At 54.5% G+C, this 22,166-nt stretch overlaps 1 protein-coding gene across 2 annotated transcripts; it reads right to left on the bottom strand.

Moving 5' to 3' along the window:
* Positions 1-1,145: 1,145 nt before the first annotated feature.
* Atp8b3 (ATPase phospholipid transporting 8B3) lies at positions 1,146-21,073 on the bottom strand. 2 transcript variants are annotated; one of them, NM_001432444.1, is given in 28 exon segments: positions 1,146-1,998; positions 3,474-3,601; positions 3,708-3,846; positions 5,433-5,672; positions 6,248-6,331; positions 7,039-7,262; positions 7,349-7,715; positions 7,845-7,944; positions 8,032-8,107; positions 8,769-8,880; positions 8,962-9,126; positions 10,394-10,506; positions 10,593-10,781; positions 11,026-11,182; positions 11,277-11,308; positions 11,538-11,746; positions 11,836-12,026; positions 12,407-12,495; positions 13,330-13,488; positions 14,893-14,975; positions 15,248-15,318; positions 15,396-15,468; positions 16,235-16,296; positions 16,484-16,582; positions 17,442-17,555; positions 18,355-18,446; positions 18,837-18,892; positions 20,948-21,073. In NM_001432444.1, coding segments are annotated over 27 exon segments (4,023 nt in total). In that variant the 5' UTR covers positions 18,883-18,892; positions 20,948-21,073; the 3' UTR covers positions 1,146-1,389.
* Positions 21,074-22,166: the final 1,093 nt, after the last annotated feature.

Genomic DNA, 22,166 nt, shown 5'->3' with positions numbered 1-22,166 from the left:
CAGACACAAAGACCTGCTCACCTCCCCTGGAACATTCTCAGCCCTCCCGCCCATGGGGTATCCGGTTTTTGCAGATGCCTGGGGACCCTGGAGAACAGGGCTCCACACCCCTTGATATGGAGAAAGAAGGTGGGCACAGGCCAGCCTGGGCTTCCTTGCACTTCTTGCCCCTTCTCTCCCCCTTGGCCAGGTCTCAAGGCCAAGAGCTGGCTTTGAACAGCAGGCCCCATACTGCAGGACTGAGGTGAGGTTAGACTGTCCCCCCACCTGCAGGCCTGCACTCCAGGGCTCCAGGACACGTAAGCCTAGACGTTTCATCTTTTTCTTTCTAAACGGTTCAACCAAAGCTTTTCTCAGTGGCCCACCAGGGGAAGGGTGGGTGTCAGTGGGTTGTTATCACTGGGAATGGCATGACTGAAGGCCTCACTGTATTCCCTGTGAAACCACAAAACAGACCCTCCAATAAGGCTGGAGGGCAGCCCTCCCGACTCTAGCCCTCAGGGGACAGGCTTGAAAACAGAGGTAAAAAGGAGAGACAAGTCATCATCAGCGCTAACCGCTGTTGTGTAGTCTTTTCTCTGTCTTGCTGTTTCCTTCAAAAATTATCACCTAGCCATTCAATTTCATATGTATATATGTGTGTGGGCAGCTGTGGACGGGTATGGATCCGGGAACCGCAGCAAAGCGCCCGGGCAGAAGGGAGGCGAGCCTATGTTTCCCGCTTGCCCCATCTACTGTAGAGCTCCACCCACTTCACTGTTCCCAGGGGTCAGGTCAGAGCCTATCAGTAAAGCCAACTGTGAGTTGGACCACATCAGGTCATGGCTTGAACAGAGGATAGGCAGCCTGGAGGAGGACGGGCAGAAGGACACCGGAGGGCAGTTTAAACCGAGGTTGGTATGGGGTGAAGCCAAAGGTTAGGCAGAGCCTGATCTCTTCCCTTTTCTTTCTCAAAAACAATGAAGCTCTCTGTGCACTGAGAAGGGGATAAAAGCCAACAAAATCTTCCGACAATTAATAGACTTGACCGGTAGGGGTCAGTGTTTTGATTTTTTTGTTTTGTTTTGTTTTTGTTTTTTTGTTTTTTAACTTGGGGGAGAACATTCCCTGGATTCTGCTAAAAGAATTGGAGGAGAGAGCCCAAAGAAGCCCTGCGGCCAGAGGGACCCTGTTTTATTAGAAAAAGGCAAGGATGTGCCCCTCCTCTTGTCTTTGGATGCTGTTCGTTGACTGGCTAAGCACGTGAGCTGCGTGGTGATCTGACTTGAAGGCGCACTGACATGCGCACCATGGGAGACTGCGCTTGTTCCACGTTAGGGCTCTGTCCACTCCCGGGTGACTGTGGCATTGTCCTTGACGACTGGGAATCCCCCAGTGAGAGGCTTCTGGTCAACTGGAGGTGTGGCTATGTAGCTGTGTGGTTACTTCCAGATGGCTTGACCTCGAAGAGGCTGAATCCCTCAAGAGAGGGCCCTTCCAGGATGAGGACCGGACATCCATGCGTTCCGGCCGGCTTGCCAGACTGTACTGTGAAAGCGCACTGTAGAAAGCCTGATCCTCAGACGAGGACACCTGGAGCTGTCCTGACATGGCACTTGTGGTGGTGGGTAGCTTCTTAGTCTCATGGTTGTCTATGTTAATGGCGGTCTGTTTCTCCGTGGTCTGGGAGCTAGCGTTGGGGTGGACCTCTCCCTGAGACCCCTTTCCGTAGTGCTGGCGTCTCTTCTTGGCCAGGATTGAGATCTTTCGCGGATTAAATATTGATTCTTTGTGTTGCCAAGGTACGTCTTCTTCGGATGGGTTCGGGGAATTGCAGGCTGTGTCCCCATAAAATTCATCCACGTGCGTATGCCTGCGCAGGATGGTGCCCTGGGTAATGAGGTTTGCGTAGCCCTCATGGTGGGAGAAGGCATAGCTGGAGCGGCGGGCTGGCATCCCACGGCGAAGCCGCATGGCGGGCTCCACTGTTAATTCTTCACTTGGGACCTCCTCTTCTTTCTGCAGCATGTGGGAGACAACAGAGGACAGCAGGGCTTTAGGGTCACATGCACCCCAGCATGTGCCACTCGGAGCACCAAACCTTGGTCTGGCCAACTGGGGTCTGATCTGGAAACGATTCTGGACCAACAATTATTCCTAGAGGCCTACCAGAGGGCTGGGCGGGCGGAGACACGTGCTATCAAGACTAATGTCCTGCGATCAATCTTGGTGACTAGAAGTTGTTCTCTGACCTCCGTAAATACTCCACAGTGTGGGCCACCCACTAAGGCTCCCAGCCCATGCTCACTGCATAAATAATTGTAAATTTAAAAAACACTCCCTCCATGAGACAAAACCGGAAGGTGGTCAGTCTTTCCTTGAGGCCCCACCCTACATTTTTTTTTTTTTTTGGTTCTTTTTTTCGGAGCTGGGGACCGAACCCAGGGCCTTGCGCTTCCTAGGTAAGCGCTCTACCACTGAGCTAAATCCCCAGCCCCCCCACCCTACACTTTTATCTCAAAAAAAAAAAAAGAATTTTATTTATTTTTTTTTTGGTTCTTTTTTTTTTTTTTTTTTTTTTTTTTTTTTTTTTTTTTCGGAGCTGGGGACCGAACCCAGGGCCTTGCGCTTCCTTGGCAAGCGCTCTACCACTGAGCTAAATCCCCAACCCCAAAAAAAGAATTTTAAACTAGACCATTGAAATTTATCCTATTAGGGTGGGAGAGGTGGCTCAGTGGTTAAGAACTTTGGCTGCTCTTCTGGAGAAACCAGGTTTAATTCCCAGCACCCACATGCAGCTCACAACCATCTTGAACTCCAGTTTCCAGGAGAGCCAGTGCTCTTGCCTGGCCTCTGTGGGCACCAGGCCCCGCCATGATGCACATACAGAGCATGCACACATGAAGAATAACAAGTCTTAAGAATGTTTTCATTGCCATCTCAGTGGCTTAAGGATGGCTCTGGCACTGAGCACATTCAGAAAACTGTGCAACTGCTACTTCTAGAACATTCCATCACCCAAAGGAAGGTTCACTCCCGAGAGAGAGCACCCATCTCCTCCACAGCCTTTGTCATCCAAGAACTTCCCACCTCTGCTTCTCCCTGCTCTGGTCATTTCCGGTCACAGAGTCCCAGACTGTGGCCTTCATGTGTGGCTCCCTCACTGACCAATATGTCTCAGGCCCCTCCACTCAGTGGCCTGACGTCAGAACCCATGTTCTTCCTGGAGACTGGACGCCCACATGCATCACTGCACAGAGGACAGTGTGGCAAAAGTGCTTCCAATGTCCTATTTTGCCTAAACTATTCCAAAAGCCATCTTCTTGCTTCCCTGGGCTCTGAGTGACCCAAGGCAGAAGCCTGAGGAATGTTCTATGACAGACACAGTGCTCAGGGACTTGGGCCCCTGAGGAAGTTAGGGGGATCTGTCCACACTGTTCCTGGGACACAGAATCTGTGACCGCTGGGTAGCGCCACCCCCAGCTCGCTCTCACCTTGGGGTGCCGTTTCAAGACCGTCCTTCGGATGATGCGCACAGCCAGCATGGGCAGAGTGTTCAGGGTCACATTGAGGACAATCACCAGCAGGCTGGAGGGCTCACGGATCACATTGTAGTCAGCGACTAGGGGTGAGGCAGACGGTGGGTGAGTGTGGGCCTCTTTCCCCACCCCTCAGCCACTCCACTACCCTGACTACTCCCTTCCTCCCAACGACCAATGGAAGCTCACACAGGAATGGGAAGGTCTTTGGTGAGATCCTGAACAACAATAGACTCTCAGTGAGGCTCGTGAAGATTACGTAGGAGCTGAGGCTGACCACAACGGTGCCCACGAACAGGAGCGTCCAGTACTTGACGACAAGGATAACCTGGGTAGGGGCCAAGAGGTCAGCAGTGGGAAGTGGGAGACAGGATGCAGGGCCCCAGCAGCCGGGGATCGGGTCGGGGGGATCTGGGGAGACTGTCCAAGCCAAGGACATAAGTTCCAATCTCCAGCACCCATATAGAAGCATGCCTGAACCCCAGCACTGGGCGCAGGGGTACATGGATGGATGGGAAGATCCTGGGTGCTTGCTGGGCAGAGCAGCCTAATTAGTTGTAACTTCAGTGGGAGAATCAGTCTCAGAAAAACAAAGTGGAGTTCTTGGGAGATGACTCAGGGGGTAAAGTACTTGCTATGTAAGTCTGAGGACCTGAGTTCAAATCCCCAGCACCTCGGAAAGCTGGTTGCTGTGTGTGACAGCAACTACTTGTTTGGTTTATGGCTAAACAGGAGGCAAAGAGAAATTCAGAAAGCCCATGACATACGCAGCAGTAACATTTCCTCCCAGAATACAACACTCCATCCTGCAGGAAGCTCCTTAAGCAAAAAGGAAAAGAACAGGAAGAAGCTTCAGGAAGTCCCTGAAACAGACCAGTTTACCAGGCCCCTCCGTGCTAGAGTGAGCAGTAAAGCTGAGAGTCCCCACAGGAAGCCAAGACACAAAGATGCTGGGGGGGGGAGGGTTGGGGACTTAGCTCAGTGGTAGAGCGCAAGGCCCTGGGATCGGTCCCCAGCTCCGAAAAAAAAAGAACCAAAAAAAAAAAAAAAAAAAAAAAAAAGATGCGGAGACCATCCAAGCCGCCAGGAAGAGGTTTAGAACGAGCCACCTGGCCTGTCTGTCACACTGCCTACAGGCTGCATTGCAGGCTCCCAGCTCTGGGAGCCGTCATCCGTGCTGGGGAGGGCCTTGGGGATACAGCTGTCTCTGAGTCATCTCTGCTCCTCTAAGTAACCCCAGTGAACCTCTCTGGTTCACCATGCTGGACCTTGGCAGTTCTCCATACTTGGGTCTGCCATGGGCTCCCTACCTGAGGTGAGTGGATCTGTTTGGTGCATCTCCCCGGAGTCTTGTCACACAGCAGCAATGAACAAGACCCTCCCTTAAGCAAAACCATCCTCCTCCAACTCCCATGGCTCACAGTGCACAGGCACCGTGTGCTGCACATACCACAAATGTGTTACCAGCATTTCTGGGTCAGGCGTGATGATAGACACCTTTAGTCCCAGCATTATGCAAGTGGATCTCTGTGAGTTCGAGACCAGCTTGGTCTACAGAGCAAATTCCAGGTCAGCCAGGGCTCCACAGAGAGACTCTGTCTCAAGAAGACAAAACGAAGCAAAGCAAAGAGCACTGGCGGCTCTGGGAGAGAGCCTGACTTCAGGTCCTAGCACCCACATACATGTCCCACAGGCAGCTGTAACTCCAGTTCTAGGGAATCTACTCCCTCTTTTGGCCTCTGTGGGTACTGCATGCTTGCATGTGAATGCACACACACACACACACACACACACACACACACACACACACACACACACGAGTTTACTTGAAATGAATCCTTTTTACAAGGCTAGAGTAAAGTCAGTGTCAGGCAGAGGCCGCCATGGTTTCTCAGGGCTCGTGGTCCCACCTACCTCCAGGGTGATTGACAGTAGGCTAGATATGGCCACCAGTACCCCAAAGGACTGGTAGTCAGGGGAGCTGCCAGTCTTGGTCATGTCATAGCTGACCAAAATCGTCACAAAGAAGTTGATCAGGGATGTGATGGTGCCGTGGGCGATGGCTTGCACGAAAATACTGTAGTTGAAGAGCTCGTCTTTCTGGCCAGCCGTGTACAGTTCGGGCATCTTTAGACTCTTCTCTGCGGTCACGTCCTGGACAGGAGGCGAAGGCTCTGAGGGGAGTCTGGACATGGTGGCTTAAGACCCTCTCCAGGAGCTCAGCATGAGCTAACGTGTATTCAAACAAGACAACCTGGGCTGGAGAGATGGCTCAGTGGTTAAGAGCGCTGACTGCTCTTCCAGAGGTCCTGAGTTCAAATCCCAGCAACCACATGGTGGCTCATAACCATCTGTAATGGGATCCGATGCCCTCTTCTGGTGTGTCTGAAGACAGCTACTTATATATAATAAGTAAATAAATCTTCAAACAAGACAACCTAACCTCCACCGTAGCCCATCCCCACACAAAACGTAGATGTGAGGTGAAGTCCTCTCCTGAATTAATGCCCTCAGGCAGCTTTACTCTGGGTCGTGGGTAAGAGGAACAGCGCAGAGCCTTCCTTCCGGTTCCCCCCACGTTAACACAGAAGGCTGGAGAGATCTGGTTCTCAGAGTGCAGGGCTGTCTGCCATAGGAGAGCCCTCCCCCAGACACCCACGAGACAGAGATCTGGAGGGAGCAGATGGCCTGCTGCTGTGGGCAGACAGGACAACACTGCCTCTGCTCACCTGCTCAAACAGACCAATGTACAGGACTGGGAGCGTGGAATACAGCAGGTTAAAGAGAGCCAGGAACCAGCCTTCATACAGGGGCTGCAAGAGAGGGGAGCCTTCACCACTCTAGCGGGGAGCCCCGGCAGCTGGGGCAGGGGACAGCAAGGGTAGACATTGAACTCTGACACTTTGTTAAGTGTGGGACTTTTGAGGCTGTACCAGCAGTTGGAGAGAATGGGCCTCTAGGCGGCTGTAGAGCACATCCGGTTTGATTCCGACTAAAGGAGCTAGAGGACAAAGAGAGGCCTCAGGACAGCTCCTCCTAACCAAGCTAAAATGACCTTCGGGAGGCCAACGCAGGAGGATACTAGTTGGAGGCCAGCCTAGAAGCAGCCCTAGGTCCTGCCCCTGGCGCCACAGGTACTAGGCATGGTAGCTCAGACACTGAGCACAGTCGGCCAGCACTCCTCCACCTGAGCTCCGCTCCAGCCACTCACTCTGCAGTACTGAACAAGGCCTAACTAATAACCTAGATTTGTTGTTGTCTGGTTTTCAACACAGGGTCTCTCTGTGCAGCCCTGGCTGTCCTGGAACTCTCTCTATAGCCCAGGCTGGCCTTGAACTCAGAGATTAGCCTGCTTCTGCCTCCCGAGTGCTGGGATTAAAGACCCTCGCCACCATACCTGACCTGCCCAGGTGGTCTTTGACTAGTGGCAATCCTCCTGCCTCAGCTTCCCAAGTGTTGGGATGACAGACACACCCAGCCTCTGGGCTGCCCGGGGAGCCAGCCCCAGATCCCCACACACCTGAGCAGAGAAGCCGTTGAACAGGGAGAACCATATCTGGGCCATCATGCTGGCCACGGTCTTGTAGAAGAAGTAGCGCAGGAACTTGCAGATTCGCATGTAGGACCAGCGCCCGTGCACAAGCAGCAAGCGCTGCAGGTAGCAGAACTGGGCCAGCACGTAGTCACTGTTCTGAACCGCCTGCATGCCCTCCTGGCCCGCCAGCCCTACGCCAATGTCCGCAGCTGCAGGGACCACAGCACTGAGTCAGCCATGGGGACCCAAACCCCAGACTGACTCCCCTGCGCCCAGTCACAGGCCCGCCACCCACTCTTGATCATGTTCACATCGTTGGCTCCGTCTCCGATGGCTAGCGTCACCACTTGCTGGTATTTCTTCACCAATGCCACCACAAGGGCCTTCTGCTTGGGTGTCACCCTGCAGCAGATGACAGCCTGGCATTTGGAGGCCAGGTCTACAAAGGCCCTCTCCCTCCGCTCCTCGGGGCTCTCTCGAGTCTTGGAGGCGTCTGACTGGGATGTTGCCATGGTGGTCCCAAAGTTTCTCCACATCTGGGAGATCCTCCGTGCCTGGAGGAAGTCTAACGCAGACACACCCGGCTCCTGGGTGGCCTCATCCACCACTGCATTCTGGACCAGGGCTCGGGGCTCCTTGCGCAAGGACAGGAGCAGCTGATCCTGGGTGTTAGGTGTGGGGGATGGGATGGGGAGAAGGGGCTTGGGTCACTAGGCCTGCATCTCTGTTCTTGGCATGTCCCCCATCCCAGGTTTTACCAAACGGCTGCTCCTCCCCCCAGTGACACTCACCAAGAATTCTCCATTGATAACCAAGGCCATGTTGTGATGGGTCATCGTCTGGAATGCCCTCTGGTGTTCATTTTCGTCCCAATAGTTCTCCAGTAAACCTCTGTAAGGAGATGGGATGGACGGGAAAGTGGAGCCATCGTCCCACCCAAGGGATGGTGTGAGGGTGCCAGGGAGGTCACCTGCTTACTTGATGTCCTTATCTTCCAGAATTGACATGTTTTCTGACAGCAGCTGGCACGCAAAGCCGATGTTCACCGCGGTCTCTGCAAATCCAGCCAGGTTGCAGGCGCTTCTGGTCAGCGCCAGATCCTGGAGCCCCACACTCTTACCCAAGGCCCCGCCCACCACCGAATCCTGGTCCGTCCCTTGAGGCCTCCCCCACCCACGCCCAATCTCCCGGCCTGCTGTAGTGATTGGTCAAGAGCGGCCATGTATCATAACAGGACCGGCCAATCAGAGGTGGCCCTGGCATTTTGGCTGCTACCCGGGAGTCTGAAAGGGCTGGGGATGTGCAAGGTACCCGGGGATGTAGGATGAAGGCCGGGATCCTGAAGCCCACCACACTTTGAGAAAACATGAAAATGTCAAATTTATTTGAAAATCAGAAACAAAAAAATCAAAAGAAAGCAAAACAAAAAATAACCCAAAATTAAAACTTCAAAAATTGTCAAAATGAGCCTGTCTATACATGGGTGCAAGATAGCCCCAGGACATCCCTTCAAAGCTGACCTGGAGGTCACTTTAGGGTGGGTATGTCTCCGGGGATGTGAAGGGGTCCCCACCCGGTTGCGTGGTCACGACGAAACTCTCCCTGAGCGCTGGGTTTGCACATGGCACGTGTCCACTCCTGGGGATGTACCGAGGGCCCTGTGGCCAACGGGACAGTGCAGCACACATTCTGGGGCAGCAGAGCTGGGGACCCACCTGGCTTGTCCCCGGTCAGCACCCACATTTTGATGTTCCCCTTCTTGAGGCATCTGATAGTCTCAGGGACACCATCTTGCAGTTTGTCTTCAATGGCTGTGACTCCCAGCAGCTAAGGGAGGCCAGCGCAGGTTCAGGTCCCAAGGCCCATCAGGAGCCCAGCCAGCCCGTCCTACACCTCCACGGCCCCCACCTGCAGGTTCTGCTCCAGCTTATTATACACCTGGTGCAGGGCCTGCGCGCGGTTCTGCAGCAGGAGGGCGGCCTCCTGGTGTTCCGGTTCCCATTCTTTGTAGGCATCCTCCGCCACATCCTTGTAGGCCAGGCACAGGGTGCGCAGGGTCTGCTCTGCAAAGGCCTGCAGCAGCGCCGACCAACCGTGAATAGCCGACCCTGTCTGTCTTCAGGGCTCCCCAGTGTCACAGTGCCCTCACACCTCTGGACCTGGCTCAGGCTGCATCCTCTCTATTAACCAACTTCCCTTTCATGGCTTGACTTGATAGCTGAGACAAGCCTGAGTTGTTCCTTATTCTCCTGCCTCAGATCTCCAGTGTTGGGCAGGCAGGTGTGTGTGTCTACTCCCCAAGTACTTAAAGGATTCTAGGGTCCCTCACCCCAGCTCCAGGACTTGTCCTAAGATTGCCATGGGGAGGGGACACTTTTGACACCCAGAATCCTGGAAGGCTCTCCTTCTCTGTCCCTCCGGTAGATCTGAAACATGTTCAGTCCTCACAGCTGGGGGTCCAGGAAAAGGGGCCCCCTGTCTTTACGACCTTCTATCCTGCTATGGCCCCAGGAGCCTTGGCCATGGCTGGTGGCTTATGGAGTGTGATGGGGTGGGAGGTCAGGTGCAACTGTCACACAGGGTCCTCTTGGGGTGGGAACCTCAGACAGGTTTGTGTTCCTCAAGGGGCTTCAGTTATCCACCCACTCCATGGAAGGCTGACCAATCTGATTGAGCCCTTGGACTCTGGGTCTTCATTCTAAAGAATTTCGATCCCCTCTCCCCACAGCAGAGAAGGGCACCCCAAAAACCCTCAGCAGAGCCCTCGGATGTACCAGACAGCAGTGAACTAAGGCGTGTGAGAGAAGGCCCCTGAAGGCAGGGCTGAAGGCTGAGATCTGAGGAACGGAACAAGTGAGTGACAGAGTCGTCATTGAGGGGAGGGGTGTGTGCAAAGGGTCTGCCTGTCACCTCAGAGAAGGGGGGAAGTAAAAAGGCTGATTGCTGAGGTAGGGAGAGGAAGGGGGACAGGCTGAAGGCTATAGACTAGCAGGAGACAAATAGACCTAGCTTCATCCACAAAGAAGAAATCAAAGAAGGTCGCAGAGCCCAGCCATAGCTGGGGAGAGGCCAGGTGAAGGGGGGGTCAGAGGTCAGAGCCCAACCCACCCTCAGGTTGTCCTTGTGTGGAGCAGAAAGACACTGCAGATCTCAGCTTCTGGGTACAGTCAGGAGCACCACATTTTGTGTGATAAACAACCCCCTCCCTCAAATGTATGTAGCTGCCTCTGAGCATGCACGCACACACATGCACACATACACACACACACACACACACACACACACACACACGCATGCGCGCACATGCATGCACACCAGCCTCTCCCAGCAGGACACTCACAGCCAAGACCTCCTCTGTGGTGGCCTCCATGACACCCTTATGGTGAAGACGCTCCAAGATGACCGTGTCGGCACCCTTGGTATAGAGGCAGATGGAGCCCTCTGGGTTTCGGACTGTGAAGGGAGGAAGGCAGGACCCTGATGTCCACATGCTGTCTGTCACACAGCACAGCAGAGTCGGGGAGGGGCTTCAGGCTTACCTAACACTGACATCCGTTTGCGAACGCTGTTGAAATCCATCATGGCCAGAACCTGGTAGACCCTTTCTTCCCCCAGCTCCACCAGGGTGATCGTGTCCTGGGTCCGAGACAGAAACACGTAGCCAAAGTTCCGGGCAGCGGCGACCAGTGCCTCCTCATCAGGGGAGGCAGCCTGGTACAGCAGCTGGTCTGAAAGGCAGAAAGGATGGCAGCGAGGCATCACTTCCCGCATCTCGCGGCTTAGCAGGGGGTCACAGGTTCATCCTGACTTCAGCTTTGAGGCAGTGGGAAGCCATAGTCCCTGGGGACCAAAGGGGCTTGGGAAATGGGCTGAACAGCCTTTGGGCCCTGGAGACTTGAGTCCAAGCCCAAGAAGCTGTGTGCGTGGGTCCCCAGACAACAGGAGAGGCAATGCGTGCCTGGTCACACTCACTGTCTTTCTCCTGCACCATCACGGTGTGGCAGATGGCCAGCAGCCGCCAGAACTCCTGTACTGCTCGGTCCTGCTTGCCTCGCACCAGGGATTCCAGCTCTTTATTGTAGAACTGGAGTTTGCCGTCAGCGAATGGGTTCCAGGAATATGGGTTCCGCTGGGAGACAACAGGGTGCAGGGTCAGGCTATCTGCTGCCAACCCCATCCAGTACACCCACCCTGCTCCAGTGAGGCAGGGTCATAGGGTTCACCTTTCGGAGTGTCCCGTGCTCGTCGTCTGAATCTGGGGAAAGAACTCTGCATCAGAATTCAGCTCCCCCCAGGAGGTAACACTTAGGGATCCCCTGGTCCCCACCCCAAGTTCAGGTTTCCAGGGGACACCTAATATTGTCAAGCTCAAGACCACATTGGACGTGGTCTGGTTCTTAGTCCAGGCGTTGATCCCCCAGGGAGACCTGACTAGGAAGGGGCGGGGCTATGGGGAAGGGGCTGTGTAGGGTGCAGGGCATCACCATAGGTACAGCCATTGATACAGCACTTCTTGAAGGTCATGATGTTCTGTGTCAGCGTCCCGGTCTTGTCTGAGAAGATGTACTGCACCTGGCCCAGGTGGTCATTCAGACTGGTGCTGCGGGCCTTGGCCGGTATGTCCAGGGGCTCATAGTACATACTGAGGTCCCAGTTGATGAAAATGCTGTTGCCTAAGTAGATGAATTCGGCGCTGCACGCAGCCACGAGCCAGGTCAGTGAAGCTCCAACCACCACACCCTGTCTGGAGGGGCATCCCCTGAGCCCTGCCCGGGAGCTTACATGATAAACATGGCCATGGGCACCATAACGCTGAGCAAGATGAGGAAGCCCCAGAAGATGAAGAAGGAGTCCATTGCGTCCGTGCGCCCTTGCATCGATGACATGTAGTGATGCTTGGCTTTAAACTCTTTCACCATGAAGGCGAAGCCCAGTGTTAGAAACATGGAAGCAATCACCAGTGACATGAAGATCTGTGAGGGGATGGGGATGGAGATGGCTGGGTCAGGAAGGCCACAGCAGACTGGGGATCCATGGCAGAGGAGGGTCTCTCAGGTCCCAGTCCAGCTTTGGGACTCTTTGTCTTTAATCCATCTGGGCTTTGAGTCCTGATTCTCCTGCATCAGGCATCATAAACACGATGCAAAGGGAGCCCAGGATAGGCCTGTCGCTTGCTACCCAGGTACGGGCAGGGGCATGGGAGTTCAAGATTACTCTGGGCTAGACAGCAATAGGAATAAGGAGAAGGAAGAGAAGGGAGGAGGAGGAGACAACAGGGGTCCAGGGCATCAGGAGAAGAGTGGAGATGTCCCTTCACGCCTCAGAGACCCCACAGGTACTCCTGAGTCTTTACCAAGATCACCAGCTTGTTCATCATCAGGTCCAGCTTGGTCCTCTTCAGATGAATCTTGCCACAATTCTTCATGATCTTTGTGTCTAAACCTGCAAGATTAATTTCCATCTGTAATATCCCTACCCATCATTCAAACATCCACTGATCCACCCACCCACACACCCATCCACCACCCATTCATCCATCCACCCACCCACCCATCCATTCATCCATCCTTCCATCCATCCATCCATCCACCCACCCACCCACCCATCCATCCATCCACCCACCCATCCATCCATCCACCCACCCACCCACCCATCCACCCATCCATCCAGTCATCCACCCACCCATCTACCCATCCATCCACCCATCCACCCATCCACCCATCCACCCACCCATCCACCCACCCATCCACCCATCCATCCACCCATCCATCCACCCATCCATCCACCCACCCACCCATCCGCCCACCCGCCCACCCGTCCACCCATCCACCCATCCACCCACCCACCCACCCACCCGTCCACCCATCCACCCACCCATCCATCCACCCACCCATCCACCCACCCACTCATCCACTCATCCATCCACCTACCCATCCACTCATCCATCCATCCACCCACCCATCCACCCACCCATCCACCCACCCACCCATCCACCCACCCACCCATCCACCACCCATCCATCCACCCACCCACCCACCCATCCATCCATCCATTCACCTGCCTATCCATCTCCCAATCCAGTCCCTGTCTGCCCACCCCTCTTAGCCTATGCAACAACATTCCATTTTTCAATGATAACTAGAGTGCTGACATTTGACAGCACCTAGGGCCTATGTCACACACCACATATGCTGCAATCGTGACAGACTTTTGGAGCTCTCCCCACTTTCAGGGCTCTCCCTCAGTCCCCCAGTCCAGATGCCCAGTGTGCTGTACCAGCATAGATGACCAGGCCATAGCAGGTGTCTGTGTTGCGGATCTTGCAGCCCCGCAGGAGGAGGTTTCCAATGTCCAACGGGTACTTCCTGCTGTTCCATTCCAGGCTCCCCACAAAATGATGCATCCGGCTGTTGGGTTCCTCACATGTCACTATGCCTGTAGGGACCCAGTGAGCAGCAGTCAGCTTCTGCAGCGGTGGTGGTCCTGCATCATCTCCCTGCCACATTCCTGTTCCCACACCACACTTCTCTCGGGACAGCCAGCACCATCTCTCAGCTTCCTCTGAAAGGCTCCAAAGTCAATCTCATGGCCTCAGGGCTTCCACATGACTGTCCTTGTAATCCAATCACCACCCCTCCCTCCCTAGCCTCCTCTCTTGTGGTTAAATCTTGGATGGAGGTGACTGGGATGTTCATGACTCTGATGACATCAGGGTCTGTGAGCCTCCTGTCCAGGGACACCCCTGTGACCTTCACTGGCCTGCAGGATCTGCAGGAGGCAGGAAGGCAGTTCTGCTCTATACAACTCAGTAGCCAGTGTTGGTGAAATTTCTAAGTCTGACGCCGAGCGGTTTATTTTAGGAATATTTAAGCATGCCACAGTGTGGTGAAAACTTATTCTAACGGCAAAGCATACATTAAGCTTCTTGAGGAACAAGCAAGGCCAGCATTGAAGCTCTCTGTGAAGAACAAAGATGGGTTCTATATGTTGACTGAGGAAAACATTACAATAAGAGTCTGGAGAGGGATCTGGTCACGTGACCACTAGGATCTCCGCTGGCTGCCTTCTATGTAGCCATGACTGTCCTGACTTTTTTTTTTTTTCTTCTTCTTTTTTTCGGAGCTGGGGACCTTGCGCTTCAGGGCCTTGCGCTTGCTAGGCAAGTGCTCTACCACTGAGCTAAATCCCCAACCCCCTGTCCTGACTTTTGTAGTCCAGGCTGGCCTCGAACTCTAGAGATCTGTTTGCCTCTGTTGTTTGAGTGCTGGGCTAAAGATGCGTGCAGCCATTTTGTTGAATTTGGATCGCACGTTTGTGTGCAGGTCTGATGCATGGATACCAGAGGCACCGCATCCTTTGGAGCTGGAGTTACAGGCCACTAGGAGCCACGGGGAACCAAAAACAGGTCCCCGTGACAGCAGTGAGTGCTCCTAACCTTTGAGCCATCTCTCCAGCCCTCAAACCTGTGATCCTCCTGCCTCAGCCTCCTGAGTGCTAGAGCTTGTGTAATCTAGGAGGATTGGAGAAGCCATGACTTGAATGATGTGTCCGTGTCTATGGCGCTGAGTATGTCGCCTTGCAACAAGACAGGAAAATACCGCGTTTGCTTGCCAAGCCACAGCAAACAGTAATGAGAATGGAGCACAGAACTGCGGGAGTTGGGCGCTAGGCAGGGACCTCTCTCCATGGGTGGCAGTGTGATAAAAGATACCCTGGCACTACAGGCTGGTACAGGGGCAGGACTTAACACTGCACTGGGCAGGGCCCCACCCAGCGTCCATCTTAACCCAACAAAGGATGTGTAGAGAGGCACATGCAGGGCCATCTCTGTCCCCTTACCCTGGAAGGAAGCCATTTTCTTCGGGCTAGTAAGTTCATGGTGTGTGACCATCAGAGCCTGCCTGAACTTCAAGTTGGTCTCTCTGGGGAAAAGAGGGGCATGAAAAGCCATGAAAATGTAGCTGTGGCGGACACCCTTAGGTGAGAAGCCATACTTCCTCTGGGCCCTTGACTACTTTTGCAGACCACCTGTGACAGAGGGATAAGGCCCAGAGAGACAGAGGGCCACAGCACAGCCTAGGCACAAACACACAGGTGCCCTGACAGTTTTACTAGACTGCCTGGCTGTCTCTATGCCACAAGGGAAGCAGGTCCCTTTGACACCCGAGCCCCCAGGGATGACACAGCTTCTTACCCATCGATGTCTGCCGTTTCCAGGTAGCACAGGCTACTGGGCTCTGTGCTGGCGAGCAGGAGCAAGTCTGCCTGGGGTGGGGCAGGGAGGAGTCAGGACTGCTCGAGGACCCTCCCCAAGGGTGCTCCATGTTGGGAGGTGGCCTCACCGGGACAATGTTGTCTTTGCTGAGACACACCACATCCCCCACACATAGATTCTTCCATTTCTTCCACAGGAAACTGCAAGGAAGGGATGTGGCATCATGGCATGCCCCACACACACACACACATGATCTGCCTTCCGTTGACCTCACATCACCTGGCAGGGCTTGGCTCAGCAGTAGCTGCCTTCCCTGACATCCTTATGCCCCACCAGAAGGTCCATGTCACCAGGCAGTACTCCCCAGAGTCCCTATCCATATCCCTCCTAGCCTTTCCTTGAAGGGCTGAAGTCGATATGCCACAGAGCTGTCAGGTCCCCAGACTCTTTGTCCCTACCCCAGAGTCAACGCCCAGCAGGGTGACAGCAGCATCCTAATAAACACAGGCTTGGATCCGGCTTAGCTTGCAACCTGGTTAAGTATTTTGTCAACTTGATGCGGGTGCCACCTGGGAGGAGGAACCTCAACTGAGAAGCCGACTCCATCAGAGCTGGGCAAGCCTATGGGGCAGTTTCTTGATGAGTGATTGATGTAAAGGGTCCCGCCCAGTGTGGGCGGGGCCACTCCTAGGTGGGTGGTCTTGGGCTGTATGAGGAATCATGCTGAGCCAGCAGGAGCAAGCCAGTGAGCAGGGCTCCTCCACAGCCTTGGCCTCAGCTCTGGCCTTGAGTGGACTGTAAGCTGTAATCTGAAATAAACCCTTTCTTCCTGAGTTGCTCTTGGTTATGGTATTTATCTCAGCAACAGAAAGCAAACTAGGCCAGTGTAGATCATGCTAGTCAGACAATGGCCTTCCGATGTCCCCAGATGTCCGCCCCCATCCCTGTGCTGACCACCAGCCTCACCTCTTCCCCTTCAGGATCTGGCAAGGCCTGTTGTTGATGATTCTATCGCTCCTGTGTCGACCCTGGATCAACAGAATGAAGCTCACAGAGGTGGCACTCTGCCAGGCCCCTGCCCCATTTCCTGCCCTCAGAGAGCCCTGCCCACAGTGAGCGCCGAGGCCCCTCAGGCTCATGCTCTGCTTCGTGTATGGTCTGAGGATAGTTCCACCCTCCCGCACCCAGGCCAACGCCACTCTAGCCACCACTCACAATGTCATCCACCAGGTCACGGGCGGCCCGGATCATGAGCAGGCAGACCAGAGGCGCAAAGAGCGTGAACCAGGGCAGTGTGGAGATCTCCGGGATGCTCTGTGGGGACCAGACACCACAAGCTCCACCCTTGCCTCTTCCTTCAGCCCTGACCTGTCTACTGTCACCTCCAGGCCACCACCCTGGCTTCTCCAGATGGCTACTGTTAAATCCTCTGCAGACTGAGGCCAGGGGAGGGGAGGCTGGCTGACCCTCCTGAACACAATAGGGGCTCAATACATGTTTTGTAGTTTGATGAGTGAAAGCAGAGCAGAAATGAGGTGCTGGGCTGGTGGGGTGCTCCTGAGACACTGCTTAAGCTGGGTGTAGAGTCACCCCGGTGGAGGGCACACTCCTCAGGCCAGGCATCAACCAGGTGCCCAGTGGGTGCCCACTCCCAGTCCCCAGAGCCCAGCCATGCAGGCAGGGGCAAGGGAGTCCTCTAAAACCCTACCGTAAGAGAGGATCCTGCATTTACTGAGCGCTTGCTGAATGCATAGACTTTACAAAGGCACTCAGGAGTGCTGCATACATCTACTTTTTTTTTTTTTTTCTTTTTTTCGGAGCTGGGGACCAAACCCAGGGCCTTGTACCCAGGGCCTTGTGCTTGCTAGGCAAACGCTCTACCACTGAGCTAAGTCCCCAACCCAGGAGTGCTGCATACAAAACCTCTCTCAAACACCCATCTTTGCTTTGGGCACATATGAAGCCCCTCATGCATGCCAGGTACTGGGCGGCTGGCACACACGACGGGAGAGGGATTTTAGGCAGCCCACCACAGAGACAAGAAGAGTCCTCAGTGAGCAGACATCAGGGTGCTCAGGAGACCCCACCCAACCACAATCGTCAGTGGCTGCTGGGGCCCCGGGGCCCCGCCCTGCCTCCCACTAAGCCCGCCCACCCGCTAAGCCCCGCCCACCTGCAGGATGATGATGAAAAGGAAGTAGAGATTGGACACACGACGGAACTGCTCGTACAGGTTCAGAGGCAGGAAGGAGAAGACATTGTATTTGGCAGTGTGGATGGCGTTGCTCTAGAACAAGAACCATCAGTTGTCGGTATGGGTGCAGGAGCCACCAAGCCGTGAGGCACCTCCAAGCATCGATAAACCTACACCAAACCAATACTGAATGCCCTGTAAGCCAGCATTTACTGAACACCTGCTGCTTGATGGAAGGTCAGCTGAATGCAGGGCCTCCAGCGGGCATTAATTGAGGTTATACTTAGTGCAAAGTCATGGAGATGAGAGACAGCAAGAGATTGTGAGTGTGTCTGATGGGGGTCCTGCTCTGTCAGCCGCTGGATTAGCTCCCAGGGAATGAGGCGAAGTTAAGAGACTTGGTGAGAAGAGACATCACCGTCCCGTTTAAGAACGGCGGCAACCCCTGGTAGCACTTACCTGCCATCCCAGCACTCAGGAGGCTAAGGCAGAAGGATCCTGCCTGGGCGATAGAGGGAATGTAAGGTCATCCTGGGTTTTAGTAAAACATGTGCTGGGGGCGTGACTAGGAGTTGTAGCCCCGCCTTCAGTTCGCCCAGTGAGGGGCCTTAGGGCGTGATCCAAGAATGAAGCCCCTTCCCTCAGCATTCAGGAGGCCTTTGGATCCTTCCCTACTCCTGCAAAAATAATTCAACTAGGCCTGGTGATACTAGGGAAGTTGAGGCAGGAGACTAAGGAGTTTTAGTGCAGCCTAAGTTACCTAGTGAGATCTCATTTCAAAAAATAACTCTGAGAACTCTCAGGGTGGCTCCCCTACCTGGGGTCAGGCGCAGGGCAGTGCCCCACGGAGCAGCCCAGCAAACCGGGTAGAGGCAGCCAGTGGGTGGCTCACCTTGTACTTCTTCTGCCTCCAGCACAGGAAGCCCTTCTTCCTGAACTGCTTGTGGTAGGCTCGGTCATTGGCCTTCACCTCCCAGGTGAACTCTGCCGGGAGATAGCGGGAGGTTGGAGCTGCTGGGGCTCAACCAGGGACAACTGCCGGATCGTTGCCCTGGAGCCTGAGGGCTAATAGGCCCCCAAGGGCCCCAGGTACAGTAGATGCCCATGTAAAGCCAGGAACCTGGTAAACATCAGGACTGGACTAGGGAGCACCGCTCAGCCCAACCCGTCCCAGCACTGGGCGGTGGATGGGAGGTGCCGTGACAGGTGAGTGTGAGTCACCCTCAAGCCAGTCCTACTCAGAGAACAGGGTCTCAGGAACTCCTTATCCCAGCACAGACTGAGGACATAGCCCCGTTTTAGTCTCTAGTGGGGACTGAGGGGTACCCATCACTCCACTCTCCCTCTCCATCCTGCCAGGCCACCGGACCACACCTGTGTCTTTATCCTCGAGGTCCTCCTCAAGGTGAGCATCATCCATGCTGGTGGGGCTGCGAAGTTGGGAAGAAAGAACCCTAAGTCACAATTACCCCAGGTTGGGGATTTAGCTCAGTGGTAGAGCGCTTGCCTAGCAAGCGCAAGGCCCTGGGTTCGGTCCCCAGCTCCGGAAAAAAAAAAGTCACAATCACCCTGGCCGCCCAGCCCTTTGGGACCGTGTCTGTCACTGCTCTCAAGGACCTTGTGGTCTCATCTCTAAAATAATGCCTCAAAAGTCAATCACAAGGGAGGCTGAAGCAGGAGTAGGGTTTCGAGTTTCAACCTGGCCTGGGATGAGCAGCAAGACCTTGGAATAAAATAAAGGCTGGGGCATAGCTTAGAGGATCTGTCTGTCTGTCTGTCTATCTATCTATCCATCCACCCACCCATCCACCCACCCACCCATCCACCCACCCACCTGTTATATATTCCTTCTCATGCCCAGCTCCGTATTGCTCTCTGGGCTTTCAGGATCCAGCATTACACCCCCATCTATAGCTGGTCACCCGGGGTGAGGAGCCCCACCTCTGAGGTGCTCTAACCCCCAGCCCTAGTGAGGAAACTGTGACTGGCCTCTCCAGCCTCCTCCGTGCCCCTCCTGTTTCCCACCTGCTCCTGCAAGGCCCAACTAGCACCCCACTTGTGCTCACTGACTCCATGTTTGCTGACTGACCCCATGGAACTGAGGGGTTGTAAATGTGACAGCTCACAGCTTGTGTATACGACAAGCATGGGGCCACGTTAAAATAGATCTGGTGTATTGGCACATATCCCAGCACTTGGGACACCTCGTCAGTGGACCGCCGTGAGTTCAAGGCCACTTTGGCTTACAGCCTGACTCAACAAAGAGAAGGAGGAAGGAACAAACAGAAAAAAAAAGTCTAGCCTTGGGACTGCTAACTGTAGTGACAGATGTCAGCCTGAGAGTCTAAGTTCTGTTTTTGAGACAGGGTCTCACTCTGCTGCTGCTGAACTCATGATTCCTGCCCCAGCCTCCTGGAGTAGCTAGGACGGCAGAGGCTTGCTACCACACCCAGCTGGGTCTGATAACTTGAGATGGCATTGTTCTTAATGACATTGGTCCTCATGCCCCCTCCCCTGGCAGATCTTTAATCCCCACCCCAGCACTCACTCCATCAATCCCTCACCTTGCCCACATGCCCCCCACCCCTGTCCACAGCACCCTGCCCTTCCTGATGGGTACCTCCCTCACCCTCCAAATCTTAGTCTGTACTTCCCAGACCGGCCCGTGTGAATCATGCGTCTCCTGGGGGCTTCCTGAGCAGTCGGGGTGTCCCCCATCTCGCCTCTGGTCACCTCTCTTCTAGAGCTTTCACTGTCTTAATGTCTGCTGAGCCCACATCTCCCCCAGGACGGGATTGTTGGTGTCTGAGTCATGTATTTCCCCAGGGCATCTTGGAGCCCTGCCTCCTCCTGGCAAAGCACCAGCTTTGGGTCTTGGGCCTTTACTTGATTATCACAAGGAAAACTGAGGCTGGAGAGGGTGTGGGAGGGCTGGGTGAAGAGACTCGCAGACGGAGCTGATTCTAGGGGACACTCTAATCCAGTGGCTCTCAACCTTCCTAATGCTATGACCCTTTAATACAGTTCCTCATGTTGTGGGCACCCCAACCACAAAACTGGTTTTGTTGCTGTTACATAGCTGTGATTTTGCTACTGTCGTAAGCACAAGGTAAATATCTGTTTTTTCAGATGGTCTTAGGTGGCCCCTGTGAAAGTCATCTGACCCCCAGTTGAAAACTGCCGCTGTAGTCAGTCCTCCTTTCCAAAGTTTCCCAAAGTTTCCTGTCTTCCTTTTCCAAAGTGTTCCTGCCCACTAGCCAGACACCCCATTAGCAGTATCCTCCAGCGGTCACGAAGAAGCACAACCCCAGTGAACTCTAGTGGTATCAGACTGTCCTGTCAGTAACTTGGGGTCTGGTTTTATGGACCTCAAGGGGGCACCACCTCCTGCCTCCTGTGCTGACACCCCAGGCCCGAGACCCCCAGAGCCCAGAGAGGTCACAGTGGCGCCCAAGGATGCACAGCTCGTGAGCATCGGTGCTCACCTGCGAGGGCTGGGCTTAGTGGGGCCTGGCTGCCTAGGGCGGGCCGCCAGCGGCGTCCAGGGCCAACGATGTTGTGGAGCTGTTAGCCTGGTGCCAACCGGTCAGAAACGGGCGGCGCGGGCTCGTGGGGCGGGGCATTGTGAAGGGGGCGGGGCCTACTAGAGCCTTAAGGCCTGAAGTTAAAGAGTGGGGAGAAGGGTAGGACCAGGAGACAGGGGCGGGGCCTGGAGAAGGTGGGGCCTAGATGAATAAACAGAGGATAAGAGTAGAGCCCGGAGTTGTGGGCGTGGCTAGGTTCTAGGGGTGTGGGCGGGGCCGTGTCTTAGGAGCTAGGCGGGTGGGCGGGGCTCTTGACGTTTGGGCGTGGCCAACCTTGAGTTGCGGGCCTTGCTTATGGGTGGAGCAAGAATGAATTGTGCCACGCCTCATGGGCGGAGCCCAGACTTTAAGGGCAGCCTGGGCGTAGTGGATAAAGCCACGCTCCGTGGGTGGTTTCACGTCTCGTGGGTGGAGCTATACTTTATGGGTGGAGTCATGAGTCATGGGCCATGAAGGAAGGGTTTTGGGCACGGGTAGAAAGGACAGGGAAGCCTTGAGAAGAGTTCAGGCAGGTAGGGGTAGAGAGGAGTCTCTGCAGGCGAGGCCAAGCTAAGGCCAAACGTAGAATTGAAAAAAGGGTGAAGTCATGATCCAGGGGGTCAGGATCATGCAAAAGGATGGAGAGCTACCAGACCAGGGCATGGTTGGGATGTAGGGGAGGGGCCTGGAGAAGGTGGGGTCAGTAGTCTTGAGCTTCATTCTGTGGGGCAAGAGTTAAGTTCAAGCTGGTCTCAAGCTTAATATGTAGGAGAGGGCAGATGATCTTGAATTCCTAGTCCTCGACCCTCTGCCTCCCAAGTGCTGTGATGACAGACATGGGCCACATGGAACCCAGGTTCTGAAGCCAGTTGTCTCTCCTCATCTCCTGCACTTGGGAAGACGGTCTTCCAAGCACACTAAGTAGAGTATAATCCAGCCCCAATCTGCCTTGACTGGACATTGCTGAAGCCCAGAGATGCCCTGTGGGACATGGAGTCGGAAGGTTGCACACTAATGAGCATGTTTGAGCCCGGTCCTGTATTCAGTTCCAGTGTCCCGAATGTCTTCTGGGAAAAGGAGTCTACAAGGCACAGGTGGCCATGTTGAACATCTGTGTACAGTAGCTATACTATGTAACGTT

The sequence above is a fragment of the Rattus norvegicus genome, chromosome 7, assembly GCF_021556685.1.
Source record: "Rattus norvegicus strain SHRSP/BbbUtx chromosome 7, alternate assembly SHRSP_T2T, whole genome shotgun sequence".
Classification (NCBI taxonomy): Eukaryota; Metazoa; Chordata; class Mammalia; order Rodentia; family Muridae; genus Rattus; species Rattus norvegicus.
The sequence above is the reverse complement of the archived record's forward strand: the minus strand, read 5'-3'. Positions and strand labels throughout refer to the sequence as shown.